The sequence below is a fragment of the Barbus barbus genome, assembly GCF_936440315.1.
Source record: "Barbus barbus genome assembly, chromosome: 39".
NCBI lineage: Eukaryota > Metazoa > Chordata > Actinopteri > Cypriniformes > Cyprinidae > Barbus > Barbus barbus.
The window spans coordinates 7,461,964-7,476,802 of NC_136717.1; the positions used below are offsets into that span (position 1 = coordinate 7,461,964).

At 38.1% G+C, this 14,839-nt stretch overlaps 1 protein-coding gene across 2 annotated transcripts; it reads left to right on the plus strand.

The window, feature by feature from the left end:
- The first annotated feature begins 9,803 nt into the window (after nt 1-9,803).
- On the plus strand, nt 9,804-14,502 carry LOC306859105 (uncharacterized protein). 2 transcript variants are annotated; one of them, XR_013783267.1, is made up of 15 exons: nt 9,804-10,008; nt 10,106-10,233; nt 10,371-10,406; nt 10,532-10,609; nt 10,698-10,772; nt 11,571-11,636; nt 11,778-11,831; nt 11,914-11,964; nt 12,059-12,107; nt 12,245-12,525; nt 12,697-12,738; nt 13,086-13,246; nt 13,366-13,410; nt 13,711-13,811; nt 14,035-14,502. XR_013783267.1 is itself a non-coding variant. In XM_079399942.1 (14 exons), the coding sequence occupies exons 3-14, from the start codon at nt 10,594-10,596 to the stop codon at nt 14,157-14,159; spliced, it is 1,086 nt and encodes a 361-aa protein (XP_079256068.1). In that variant the 5' UTR covers nt 10,142-10,233; nt 10,371-10,406; nt 10,532-10,593; the 3' UTR covers nt 14,160-14,501. The 2 variants fall into 2 exon arrangements, 1 of the variants encoding a protein (XP_079256068.1); XM_079399942.1 differs by lacking the exon at nt 9,804-10,008 and having other exon boundaries at nt 10,142-10,233; nt 13,366-13,430; nt 14,035-14,501.
- Nucleotides 14,503-14,839: the final 337 nt, after the last annotated feature.

Here is a 14,839-nt window from a genome sequence, read left to right on the forward strand (position 1 = left end):
AAAACATGAAAATCTGTTTTCTCCTTTGCAAATACCATTTCATTTCATGAGAAAGAAACATCTTTTATGTACTTGAGCTATCCTCTTAAAATTGGATAAAAACGCTTTCTCTCACTCAGAAAGAAGCTTTATAGCATCTGTGGCCTTGCTTTCCCTTCATTTGCACTAAACATAGCATTAGTGTTCTTACAAGCTCTAAACCAGTGATTCTCTGCACTGGACCTCTCACATGACTTGCCATGCAAAAAAGGTCTAAAACCTGAAAATATGTCTTCTGCATAGCAAATAACATTTCATTTCATGAAAAAGAAACATCTTTTATGTACTTGAGCTATCCTCTTAAAATTGCATAAAACAGCTTTCTCTCACTCAGAAAGTAGCTTTTCAGCATCTATGGCCCTGCTTTCGCTTCATTTGCACTAAACACAGCTTAGTCTTCTTAGAAGCTCTAAACTAGTGATTCTGTGAATTGAAGCTCTAACATGACTTGCCATGCAAAAAAGGTCTAAAACCTGAAAATATGTCTTCTGCATAGCAAAAAACATTTCATTTCATGAAAAAGAAACATCTTTTATGTACTTGAGCTATCCTCTTAAAATTGCATAAAACAGCTTTCTCTCACTCAGAAAGAAGCTTTTCAGTATCTGTGGCCTTGCTTTCCCTTCATTTGCACTAAACATAGCATTAGTGTTCTTACAAGCTCTAAACTAGTGGTCCTGAGCACTGAAACTCTAACATGACTTGCTCTGCAAAAAAGCTCTAAAACATGAAAATATGTCTTCTGCATAGCAAATAACATTTCATTTCATGAAAAAGAAACATCTTTTATGTACTTGAGCTATCCTCTTAAAATTGCATAAAACAGCTTTCTCTCACTCAGAAAGAAGCTTTTCAGCATCTGTGGCCCTGCTTTCGCTTCATTTGCACTAAACACAGCTTAGTGTTGTTAGAAGCTCTAAACTAGTGATTCTGTGAATTGAAGCTCTAACATGACTTGCCCTGCAAAAAAGGTCTAAAACCTGAAAATATATCTTCTGCATAGCAAATATCATTTCAATGAAAGCCAAATATTTTATTTACTTGAGCTTTACTCTTAAAATAGCATAAAACAGCTTTCTCTCACTCAGAAAGAAGCTTTATAGCATCTGTGGCCTTGCTTTCCCTTCATTTGCACTAAATATAGCATTAGTGTTCTTACAAGCTCTAAACTAGTGATTCTGTGAATTGAAGCTCTAACATGACTTGCCATGCAAAAAAAGGTCTAAAACCTGAAAATCTGTCTTCTGCATAGCAAATAACATTTCATTTCATGAAAAAGAAACATCTTTTATGTACTTGAGCTATCCTCTTAAAAGTGCATAAAAACGCTTTCTCTCACTCAGAAAGAAGCTTTATAGCATCTGTGGCCTTGCTTTTCCTTCATTTGCACTAAACATAGCATTAGTGTTCTTACAAGCTCTAAACTAGTGATTCTGTGAATTGAAACTCCAACATGACTTGCCATGCAAAAAAAGGTCTAAAACCTGAAAATCTGTCTTCTGCATAGCAAATAACATTTCATTTCATGAGAAAGAAACATCTTTTATGTACTTGAGCTATCCTCTTAAAAGTGCATAAAACAGCTTTCTCTCACTGAGAAAGAAGCTTTTCAGCATCTGTGGTGTTGCTTTCTCCTCATTTGGCTATTTGCACTAAACACAGCATGAGTGTTCTTAGATGTCGTAAACCAGTTATTCTCTGCACTGGAACCCTCACATGACTTGCTCTGCAAAAAAGCTCTAAAACATGAAAATCTGTTTTCTCCTTTGCAAATACCATTTCATTTCATGAGAAAGAAACATCTTTTATGTACTTGAGCTATCCTCTTAAAATTGGATAAAAACGCTTTCTCTCACTCAGAAAGAAGCTTTATAGCATCTGTGGCCTTGCTTTCCCTTCATTTGCACTAAACATAGCATTAGTGTTCTTACAAGCTCTAAACTAGTGGTCCTGAGCACTGAAACTCTAACATGACTTGCTCTGCAAAAAAGCTCTAAAACATGAAAATCTGTCTTCTGCATTGCAAATGACATTTCATTTCATGAAAAAGAAACATCTTTTATGTACTTGAGCTATCCTCTTAAAATTGCATAAAACAGCTTTCTCTCACTGAGAAAGAAGCTTTTCAGCATCTGTGGCTTTGCTTTCCGTTCATTTGCTTGTTTGCACTAAACACAGCATTAGTGTTCTTAGAAGCTCTAAACCAGTGATTCTCTGCACTGGACCTCTCACATGACTTGCCATGCAAAAAAGGTCTAAAACCTGAAAATATGTCTTCTGCATAGCAAATAACATTTCATTTCATGAAAAAGAAACATCTTTTATGTACTTGAGCTATCCTCTTAAAATTGCATAAAACAGCTTTCTCTCACTCAGAAAGAAGCTTTTCAGCATCTGTGGCCCTGCTTTCGCTTCATTTGCACTAAACACAGCTTAGTGTTGTTAGAAGCTCTAAACTAGTGATTCTGTGAATTGAAGCTCTAACATGACTTGCCCTACAAAAAAGGTCTAAAACCTGAAAATATATCTTCTGCATAGCAAATATCATTTCAATGAAAGCCAAATATTTTATTTACTTGAGCTTTACTCTTAAAATAGCATAAAACAGCTTTCTCTCACTCAGAAAGAAGCTTTATAGCATCTGTGGCCTTGCTTTCCCTTCATTTGCACTAAATATAGCATTAGTGTTCTTACAAGCTCTAAACTAGTGATTCTGTGAATTGAAGCTCTAACATGACTTGCCATGCAAAAAAAGGTCTAAAACCTGAAAATATATCTTCTGCATAGCAAATATCATTTCAATGAAAGCCAAATATTTTATTTACTTGAGCTTTACTCTTAAAATAGCATAAAACAGCTTTCTCTCACTCAGAAAGAAGCTTTATAGCATCTGTGGCCTTGCTTTCCCTTCATTTGCACTAAATATAGCATTAGTGTTCTTACAAGCTCTAAACTAGTGATTCTGTGAATTGAAACTCTAACATGACTTGCCATGCAAAAAAAGGTCTAAAACCTGAAAATCTGTCTTCTGCATAGCAAATAACATTTCATTTCATGAGAAAGAAACATCTTTTATGTACTTGAGCTATCCTCTTAAAATTGGATAAAAACGCTTTCTCTCACTCAGAAAGAAGCTTTATAGCATCTGTGGCCTTGCTTTCCCTTCATTTGCACTAAACATAGCATTAGTGTTCTTACAAGCTCTAAACTAGTGGTCCTGAGCACTGAAACTCTAACATGACTTGCTCTGCAAAAAAGCTCTAAAACATGAAAATATGTCTTCTGCATAGCAAATAACATTTCATTTCATGAAAAAGATACATCTTTTATGTACTTGAGCTATCCTCTTAAAATTGCATAAAACAGCTTTCTCTCACTCAGAAAGTAGCTTTTCAGCATCTGTGGCCCTGCTTTCGCTTCATTTGCACTAAACACAGCTTAGTCTTCTTAGAAGCTCTAAACCAGTGATTCTCTGCACTGGACCTCTCACATGACTTGCCATGCAAAAAAGGTCTAAAACCTGAAAATATGTCTTCTGCATAGCAAATAACATTTCATTTCATGAAAAAGAAACATCTTTTATGTACTTGAGCTATCCTCTTAAAATTGCATAAAACAGCTTTCTCTCACTCAGAAAGAAGCTTTTCAGCATCTGTGGCCCTGCTTTCGCTTCATTTGCACTAAACACAGCTTAGTGTTGTTAGAAGCTCTAAACTAGTGATTCTGTGAATTGAAGCTCTAACATGACTTGCCCTGCAAAAAAGGTCTAAAACCTGAAAATATATCTTCTGCATAGCAAATATCATTTCAATGAAAGCCAAATATTTTATTTACTTGAGCTTTACTCTTAAAATAGCATAAAACAGCTTTCTCTCACTCAGAAAGAAGCTTTATAGCATCTGTGGCCTTGCTTTTCCTTCATTTGCACTAAACATAGCATTAGTGTTCTTACAAGCTCTAAACTAGTGATTCTGTGAATTGAAACTCTAACATGACTTGCCATGCAAAAAAAGGTCTAAAACCTGAAAATCTGTCTTCTGCATAGCAAATAACATTTCATTTCATGAGAAAGAAACATCTTTTATGTACTTGAGCTATCCTCTTAAAAGTGGATAAAAACGCTTTCTCTCACTCAGAAAGAAGCTTTATAGCATCTGTGGCCTTGCTTTTCCTTCATTTGCACTAAACATAGCATTAGTGTTCTTACAAGCTCTAAACTAGTGATTCTGTGAATTGAAACTCTAACATGACTTGCCATGCAAAAAAAGGTCTAAAACCTGAAAATCTGTCTTCTGCATAGCAAATAACATTTCATTTCATGAGAAAGAAACATCTTTTATGTACTTGAGCTATCCTCTTAAAATTGGATAAAAACGCTTTCTCTCACTCAGAAAGAAGCTTTATAGCATCTGTGGCCTTGCTTTCCCTTCATTTGCACTAAACATAGCATTAGTGTTCTTACAAGCTCTAAACTAGTGGTCCTGAGCACTGAAACTCTAACATGACTTGCTCTGCAAAAAAGCTCTAAAACATGAAAATCTGTCTTCTGCATTGCAAATGACATTTCATTTCATGAAAAAGAAACATCTTTTATGTACTTGAGCTATCCTCTTAAAATTGCATAAAACAGCTTTCTCTCACTGAGAAAGACGCTTTTCAGCATCTGTGGCTTTGCTTTCCGTTCATTTGCTTGTTTGCACTAAACACAGCATTAGTGTTCTTAGAAGCTCTAAACCAGTGATTCTCTGCACTGGACCTCTCACATGACTTGCCATGCAAAAAAGGTCTAAAACCTGAAAATATGTCTTCTGCATAGCAAATAACATTTCATTTCATGAAAAAGAAACATCTTTTATGTACTTGAGCTATCCTCTTAAAATTGCATAAAACAGCTTTCTCTCACTCACAAAGTAGCTTTTCAGCATCTGTGGCCCTGCTTTCGCTTCATTTGCACTAAACACAGCTTAGTCTTCCCACTAAACATTAGACGTCTGACGGACGTGCAGATTATGTCTATATTGCGTCCGTCGGTCCAAGACCAATTCTGCACTTCTACACGACGTGCAAACTAGGTCCGCTATTTGGACGTCTAACCGAGACCCCATTTGGACGTCAATATGCAGTTCAACATTTGAACGTCGGACTAGGTAACTTTTTTGGACGTCTAAGACACGTGCAGGAAATTTACATGAATGTAATATTTATTTTATTTAAGACAAATATCAACATTGTTGTTATCAACATGGTTAATGCATATCAATATAGGTTTATTTGTGATGTAACATTATTTGTTATTTAATTATTTATTTATTGAGTACATGTTTATTTTACTGTTTTTCCTCTAACTTAACGTTACTTGTTTATTTTAATTGTCTCTGGACCGGTTATTACATATACAATGGATTTTATTTGTCATATCGTCTCCGACTGTGTTTAACATAACAGGCAAACACTGTAGTTCGAAAATTAAATAAACACCACTCTGATTGGCGGAGGCATCACGTCATCATGACCCAACCAGTAAACGCCACTCTGATTGGCCGAGCCAACAAGCATTCGGCGCGAACTGCTGAAACAAGTGGCTGCTCGGCTTTGTTCGGCTTCCATCAAAATTATAGTTTTCTACTCCGTTGAAGGTAAGTTCGGTTCGCTTAGTAGATTTTATGTATTTATAGTGATAGCTGTTTTAATTAGCTTTGTTGTCTTAACTATATCTGCAGTGGCTAAGTTACAATTAGCATTGCATCTCTCTGTGATTAACAACACGACTGTATTCCCTTCCAAGTCAAAGAACTAGCATTTCAAAACGAGTTATAACTTGTTTTAAAAATGACTGAATCTAATATTTGCCATATTCTGCAACTCCGTCTGTGTTTTCCTCATCAGGGAAACCATACACTGGTAAAACTGATGTTCGATTTACTTAAAATATATATGCACCATTTTTGCATCATACTTTTTAAGTAAACCCAACTTGTTTATTTTAAGTAAAATAACAAAGATAATTTTTGTTATATGAACTTAAATATTTGAGTTCACTCAACATTCTTTACTTAAAACATGCAATATGATATAATCTACGAAGTAATTTCAAGTTGTGTTAACTTAACATTTAAACTCATTTATATTAAAAATATAATTAATTGAGTTGAACCAAAATAAAATTGTAACTTCTTTTAGATCTTCTTACTGCACTGCTACATTTCACTCAGTCACTATTAAAATGACTTAATGTAGCATTGGATAATAACATGCTATTAAAACATGTGGTTCACTTGCTAACATGATCATAAGTAGACAGCTTGTAATCTTTTTTAAATATGTCCACTCAAAACAATTATTACCCAAAATAACACAGAGACCTCAATACTTGGTTCACCATGACCATACACAATGATGGTGACAATCAGTGGATAGTGTTTGAGTATGAATGGGTCATTTATGAATAGAGAATGAACTCCAGATGTCAGAAAACAGTAAGTTACTAAACTTAACAACAAAAGCAACCATAAAACAGTGAAAAGTTTTACCTTTTTAATTATTCATGCACCAGTGCATGATGGGGAAAATGGGACCATAACTTAAAGAATCCTTGTAAACATAACAAACAATTCTAAGTAAATTATACTTATAAGTTCAAACTTTAATTTCTACAAGCTTAAATTGAGTAATATTATAGAATTTAATATTTTTTATAATTATTGCCTGAACTAAATTATTTAATGTAGAAATTACATTTGTTTTTATGTAGTATTTACTTCACCACAAAATAATTTTTCTCTGTGTAGTTCTGTTTGTTAACAACAAGTGTTAATTCACCTCTTCTTTATCTCAATTAACTTGAACACTTCATAGTGTTACTTGTTTAACACTGATCTTCAGTGTATATATAATCCACACCATCTCAATACTATTGAGTATTGTAAAGCTTTAGTTTGGTGTTTCCTTTGTCTTTCTGTCAGGTGGCGTGCGGTGTCTCCTTCATTTTGGACGTGGAGTGAGGTGTTCTGCCCTTTAGGAGCACCTACGTTAAACCACCTAAACAAGGTGCTATGATTTCATCCTCCTTTTCTTTGCACTGGCCCCAGTCAAATAAACAGTACAAGTAAACTTAACTTGGGCTCACATCTGTGTTTACAGATGGCTAAAAGGATGAGAGAATGGCGAAAACGCCAAAGAGAACTCAATCAACTTCTATGTTATTCTGACAGCGATGATGAACATTGTGGCATTAAAAAAAAATGTGACCGTGCGCCTGGGACTCCAAATAGTGCTAGCAGTGACAATGTGCCTGGGACTTCACATAGTTTCATCAGTGACCCTGTTCCTGGGACATCAGATAGTTTTGACTTTGACACTGATGTGGACTATTGGTCTACTGACTCAGAAAAGGAACCAAATGATGAAGCTGAGATGACCAGCAGCTTTGAAGATGACCTAAGACAGTGGGCCTTGGAGCACAAATTGACACACAGATCGCTTAATGGATTATTGTCCATATTAAGAAAGCAAGGGCACCTATTGCCTGTGGATTGCCGGACATTCCTTGCTACACCAAAGTGTAACACAACAGAGCACAAGTGTGGTGGGCATTACAGATACTATGGCTTAGAAAAGGGGATCTGCTGTTATTTAAGTCAGATGGAGAGTAATGATGTGCACCTCAGTGTAAACATTGATGGCATCCCACTTTTTAGAAGTAGTGGTGTGCAATTCTGGCCAATACTGGTGAAGTGTGGCCAATTTGATCCATTTATTGTAGCTATGTTTAGTGGACAACATAAGCCAAGTCCACTTGGGGAGTATCTTAAAGACTTTGTGACCGAGTACAAACATCTCAAACAAAATGGTGTAGTTTATAAAGGCCAGACTTACACTGTCAATATTGATGCTCTGATCTGTGATGCACCAGCAAGGGCATATCTAAAATGTATTAAGGGTCATACGTCCTACGAGAGTTGTGAAAGATGTTTAATCAGAGGTGCTCGTGTTGAGGGAAGAATAGTTTTCAGTGAACAGGAATGCACTTCTCGAACAGATGACAGTTTCTCCAGAGTAGAGTACAGGAACCACCAAACTGATGTCAGCCCCTTCATTGCGGTAGGAATTCCTTGTGTTAGCTCATTTGTGTTAGATTATATGCATATGGTCTGCTTGGGAGTAGTTAGACGCCTGTTAATTTACTTGACCCGTGGCCCAAAAATCTGTCGTTTATCTGTGAAGCAAAAGGATGCAATTTCTCAAAAACTAATTGCACTGAGAGGGAGGATGCCGAGTGAGTTTGCTAGGCAACCGCGGGGTTTACATGAAATAGACAGGTGGAAAGCCACTGAACTACGGCAGTTTTTGCTATACACCGGACCTGTTGCATTGAAAACTGTGTTGTCCCCTGAAAGATACAAACATTTCCTGTCCTTGACAGTAGCCATGTCGATTTTGCTGGAGTCGGATGACAGGATTCGAAATGCCTATCTCCAATATGCTCATGAACTAATGAAACACTTTGTCATGTCCTGTGCTGACCTGTATGGCAAGACCTTTCCTGTATACAACGTACATGGATTACTTCATCTCCATGAAGATGCCATCCACTTCAACTGTTCCTTAAATGACATTTCCTGTTTTCCATTTGAAAACTACCTGCAACAAATCAAGAAACACGTGAGGAGCGGGAGAAGTCCCCTGGAACAAGTTACCAGGCGTCTGTCAGAAATGGAACATTCAGAAGTGAACAAGAGCAAAATGCACTCTAAAGTGTTTTCTTCTGTTAAAGAAAGGGACAGTTGTTTTCTCTTGAGAGATGACAGATTTGCTTTTGTTCGACAGAAAAATGCTGACGGTACCTTTGCTTGTGAAATCCTGCACCAGCGTCACACTTCACCATTATTTCACCAACCATGTAGCTCTGGACTTCTGAATATAGTCTGCATAGCAAATGGTCAGGTCAGGATGAAAAATGGATTACTGCATGAAAGGGATCTGTTCCGCAAGGTGGCCTGCCTCCCACAAGAAACTGGTGGTTCTGTCCTCATACCCCTTCGCCATGGTCTGGAACACTAATATTAAAGGTTGAATTATTTTATTCTTTTAGCTATATCCCAGCAGGGGTTATCATAGCTGATCACCTGTTTCCATCTGTTTTTTTTCTGCATCAACCTCAGTGACTCCTGCCACCTGCCTGTCCTTACTCACGCATCCATAAACCTCTCCTTGCCTCCCTCTCTCCTCATGCCACAATATCCTACTCCCAATTTAACCCTCATCCCTCTTCCGCACGTCACAACCCTCTCAACCTCACCTTTCTTGCTTTATCCACTAACTTAACCTGGGCTGACCCTCTAATGTAGTCATTAGTGATCTTATCACTCCTAATGAGAATCGTCGCATATTCATTTCTGCCACCTCCAGCTCAGAGTTGTCTCTTCTAACATGACAATTGGGGATTTGTTGAATAGGGTTCAAGTCATTTTCTATGCCATTGCACCTGCAATTCGCTTTGTATAAGATTGTCTGCTACAGTGGTTCTCAAAGGGTTCTATGGACCCTCTGGATTCCTTAATTGGGTTCTAAGTTGGACTCTTATAGGTCTGCAAAGTTGAGAGTGAACAAATGGAACCTAATGGAACCGTAAGGGTCCATTTGGTTCCAGTTGTTTGTTCAAAGTTATGAGGGACTTTGAAATTAAAAAGTTGGCGAACCACTGGTCTACTCAATGCGTAATGACAATATTACTTCTATTAACATTCATATGCTGTCCTTTCCAGGTCATGTACGCGAGGGCTGTTTGGAAAGAGGGTGAACGAGAGGAGGAGGGTGTAGTTCCTGACAATTGGATCGACAGGAACAAGAGAACTGTTAGATGGCCACGTAATATGAGCAGCACAAAAACAGAAAGAGCTCTAAAGGACAGAATTAACCCCCAGGAAGACTGGATGGTTTTCCCTTTAATCAAAATAAAAATGACTTCAGGCAAGTTTTGCTTTGAAGAATCGAATATTTAATATTTATATCAAAGTCAAAATTGTTGAAGAATTTTTTTTTTAAGGTTGAATTGTCTAACTTCTAGCTAAGCGTCGTGAATGTGACAACTACAACCTGACCAGTCAGGCAGAGGAGGAGGAGGAGGATGATGATGAGGAGGTGGCGATTAGATCAACGAGGAACCGCACTAAAAAAGGACTTCCAGAGGATTTTGTAAGAAATGGTATATTTGTCATTCTCAAGTAATTTATACTTTTTTTTTTTTTATTTTATTTTTTTTTTATTATACACGTTGCCACAAATTGGGCCTCAAATTTTAGACATCAATGTTTATGAAGATTTTTTTGCAGAATTTACAGATTCAGATGAGGAGGAGAGCATCAGGGGTAATGATTTTCTATTATGAATTTATAATTTCAGTTTCAAAATGAATAAAATTCTTAAATAACTTTTTTATGGGGGGGAGGGGGGGTGCATATGCTTATTTTTACTTTATATTGCCTCTTTATAGGTGTCAAGCTACCCGATTACCCTACTGCACCAAAGAAGCTGCAGCCCATTCAGGACACCAACATGTTACACAATGCTTGTGAGTACTGATGGCAACTTATAAAGCATGTTAATGTGTTGTCGTGGAAACACAACATGATAGTTACAGGCTGATTCATGTGTTTCAGCCTCTGAAGATGAAGCCATGGCTGTCCAAGCGGAGTGTGCAGACAGATCTGGGGCCAGTGAAATGTCCACTCGTCGTGAGTATTTACTTTTCCCTTTGCACCAACCATCCCATTGCACAAAGTTAAAGTCCATTCAAGATGAGTAGTTTCTCACTGCTTGAGAATTAAGCATGGTAATGACTTAAGTATTCACAACATTGTAGTTACAGGCTGTTTCACGTGTGGTAGGCAAGCTGGAGAGGGGCGGGGATGACCGCTAGGAATCTCAGCAAATCATGTCATTCGGGACAAATGAAATGATTGGTCAGGCGTTTCTCTGAGCCATATGAGAATATAATATTGATGAGTTTCAAGACCTGGTGGATTTCTCTTAAATTTTTATGTGCTTTTAGCTTATTAAGAGCATTTTAAGTTAACAAAAGAAACGTCTAAAATTGCCAGAAATGTAAGTAGTGTTTTAAGTAAGGGGAAGTCGGGGCCTAATGGTTAGAGTCGGACTCGTAATCCAAAGGTTGTGGGTTCGAGTCTCGGGCCGGCAGGGATTGTAGGTGGGGGGAGTGAATGTCCAGCGCGCTCTCCACCCTCAATACCACGACTGAGGTGCCCTTGAGCAAGGCACCGAACCCCCAACTGCTCCCCGGGCGCCGCAGCATAAATGCTGCCCACTGCTCCGGGTGTGTGTTCACGGTGTGGGTGTGTTCACTGCTGTGTGTGTATGTTCACGGTGTGTGTGTGCACGTTGGATGGGTTAAATGCAAGCATGAATTTCGAGTATGGGTCACCATACTTGGCAGTATGTCACTTCAATTTCACTAAATATTAATTTGGTATATACTACATGAAAGTACTTATAGGCTGACTCATGTGTTTCAGACTCTGTAAATCAAACCTTGGATGGCCTTGTGGAAGCTGCAGGATCTCGGTGCAGGGAAATGTCCCGTGAGTATTCACTTTATCCATTGCAACAACAATTGCAAAAGTCTATTCAGGACAAAGTGTTACTCTCTGCTTGAGAATCAAGTATTGAATTGATTTCTTTACACACAAGACAGTAGTTACAGGCTCAATCACATGTTTCAGACTTGTCTGGCCTGATGGAGCGTGCCAATGCAGGAAGGGAAACGTCGACACCCAGTAAGTATCCATCACAACTAATGCTCACCTTTTTTGTTTCATTTCAATAATGCATCTTTGAATAATCTTTGTCTTTTTTCAGGCTCTCTAAATGCAAGCACAACCCCTCTGCGAAGAGAGCTTTCAAGACCCAGTGAGTATTCATCTCATCACACTTTAAACAGTCACTTTTTACATTTTTTTTTTCAGGCCTTGTGAAATTGAAGAACATTCTTTGTGTTTTTCAGGATCTGGACATGTAGCAAGAGGTTGGGACAGGGATGACTATCGCTCAAGGTAAAGAAACTGGATAAGGCACAGCGTCAGTAGCAACTGTCCTCTACTGGTCTCCAGCCCTTGTTGTTGGCCAACCAGTAGGGGTATGTCAGATAAAGAAATGTCCAAGTGATTAAAATAAATTTAAATGATACTAGGTCCAGCGGTGGATCCAGCATCAGGTCCAGACATAGTGATGTCTCCAGATACAGGTCCAGGTCCAAGTCCTGGCACAGTGATGGTTTGAGACATGCCGGCAAGTCCAGACATGATGTGTCACGACACAGGTCCAGACATGAACTATCACGCCATAGTGACACCTCCAGATCCAATGACAGACACCGTAGTGATGCCTCCAGGCCCCCCTCCAGGTCAAGTCATGATGAAAGATCACGGCACTGTGATCTCACCAGCCCCCCTTATGAAAGGCCAAGGCATGGTGAGTTGTGTAAGACCACAAATTTCATCTAAGCATTTTGCAATTCAGTGAGTAGTGTCGATGCACCCCTAATCATTACAATATTAAATTTAGTATTTTCTCTTCTAATGCGACCAAATCTATTGAAAGTTGTCATTTGGTAATTTCTAAAACGGACTTTCTGTGGTGCAGATGCCGAGAACGGAAGATGGACATTCCCATTGCCTTGGGATGGTAAGTATTGATCTATTGGCAGTGTGAGACGACAGGACACTGAGCAAGAGAGAGAGACTGAAACTTCTTATAGTACCACTGTCTCTCTTTCTCTACTATTCCCTCTGTCCTCACAAACTGCTTTTGAATTATAGCAGTGGCTTGGTTTTCTACCGTCAATTGTAGGGTGGTTTCTATCATGAGACATTTTGTCTGAGCCATTTTTTTTTTTTTTTTTTTTTAACTCCAACTCTACCTACTGTATTAATAACAAACACTGAAGCTGATTACAAAAACAATTGTGAACCAGCTAGCTAGCCTTGCTATTCTAATTGGAGACAACCATCGTAATCAAATGTTTATTTCAGTGTACCAGAAAAAGGTCTTAAACATGCTGGTTGACCTCCGCAACTGCTATAAACAAGCACAACCTGCCACTTCAGCCATGCACATTGAAAGGATGGAGACCTTAGAGGATTTTGAGAGAGAGGAGCAACGCCTCAGTGATGCACAAGCCTTTGATACCCTGGTAGGTTTTACAATTCTGGAAGTAATTGATAGCTTAGCATAACACAATACAGTGCACTCGTACACTGTTAGGTTCCTCTGGTGAGTACCAGTCAATTTTATCATAATTTATTCCAACAGGTGCTACAGATTTCAAGAATTGGAGGGAAGAACACCAAGGACTGTGTCCACAAAGTCCTGGACAGGCATGTTTCTACATACAGTATGAAGTGTGTGTGTGATAGGGTGGTGTTCAATGTTTTTTTGGGTGTGGACCAGACTGCAAGTGTTCATTTGCCTTTTCCTTGCTTAACCCTTGTGTACCTTCACAACACAATGCATCGTCAGCTTATAGACCAGCTGTTCTTGACAAGATTTGTTGTAGAGGGTTAAAAGGAGGGATGTAGTATAAAGGTTTTATGTGATGCGTAATGTTATTCATACGTATAATTTGTTGATTTATAAATGTAATTTATTTTTCTTTAGGCTCTTCACTAATGCCCTGATGGCGCAATTCAATATGAAGGGGAAGGGGAAAAAGGGAAAGAAATCTTTGGAGAAGTCACAGGTTTATAGAGCAATAAAAGGTAAGCCTGTGTTTCATGTTGACCAAGGAAATATAATTGGCTCCTGCCAGTCTGAATAATGACTTGATTGGACAAAACAGTTGATGATGTGGTTTTGTATTAATCCAGTATTTGTAATGGATGCATAGTAAACATGTTTTTGCTTACAAATATGGGGACTTGGTGTATGACTGCAGATTGCCTTTGCATACTTCTAATCATTTGTCTTTTTCTACTTGAGCAGATGCAGTCATGAAATTTGATGTCACCGCAACAGAGGACTTCATAAGGATAACCGCTTCAGAGCATCTGAAGCATGCACCGCAAAGAAGTGGAGGTGGAGGACACGCAGCAGTCACTCAGGACTGATTATCCATTGTGGAGAATCTTTTGTACATTGTCCTTTCCTGTTTTAATATAGTTGGTTATGGTTCAATTTTACCACACAACACATTTGGTTTAACACTTTATTTTTTATTATTGTACATTTGTTGTGGTACAGACCCACGCAAGGTGGGCTGTGAAACTTTTATTTTTTGTACCACCTGTTGATTTTACAAATTGTTTAGGTTACGATGCACAACATTGTATGCAAGCCATTCAATTATTTTCCTTGATTTTAATGGTAGTTGGCAGGAAATTTAACTAGTCAAAACATGTTAGTGACGTTTGTGCCAGTTAAAAACAATAAAGATGGAAATAAGTGAGTGGTAATTGAGTTGTGATTTATTTGTAAACCTGTTTATAACTGTAGTCCCATGTTTCCAGAAGGTGAAGGACCTTTTTCCTGTAGCTTTGTTTGGCTCAGCTGCAGGATTGAATTGGAAGTGCACTACACCTTTGTATGCTTTTCCATTTATCATGTGCTGCTGAGACCATCAAATGAAGCTATAGGAAAATGAACTTGAACAGTATGCCACCTTCTGAAATGGGACTACAGTTATGTACAGAGCATATAAGCAATATAAATTGATGTCTAAAATGAGTTGTAGTATTATGTAGAAAAGACGTCCACAACGACCACATTTGGCCTACATTTAGCCCTTATA

Coding starts and splice junctions, on each gene's coding strand:
- LOC306859105 (XM_079399942.1), top strand. Junction 13,247..13,365: donor CACAAGCCTTTGATACCCTG/GTAGGTTTTACA, acceptor TTATTCCAACAG/GTGCTACAGATTTCAAGAAT. Junction 13,431..13,710: donor GTCCACAAAGTCCTGGACAG/GCATGTTTCTAC, acceptor ATTTTTCTTTAG/GCTCTTCACTAATGCCCTGA.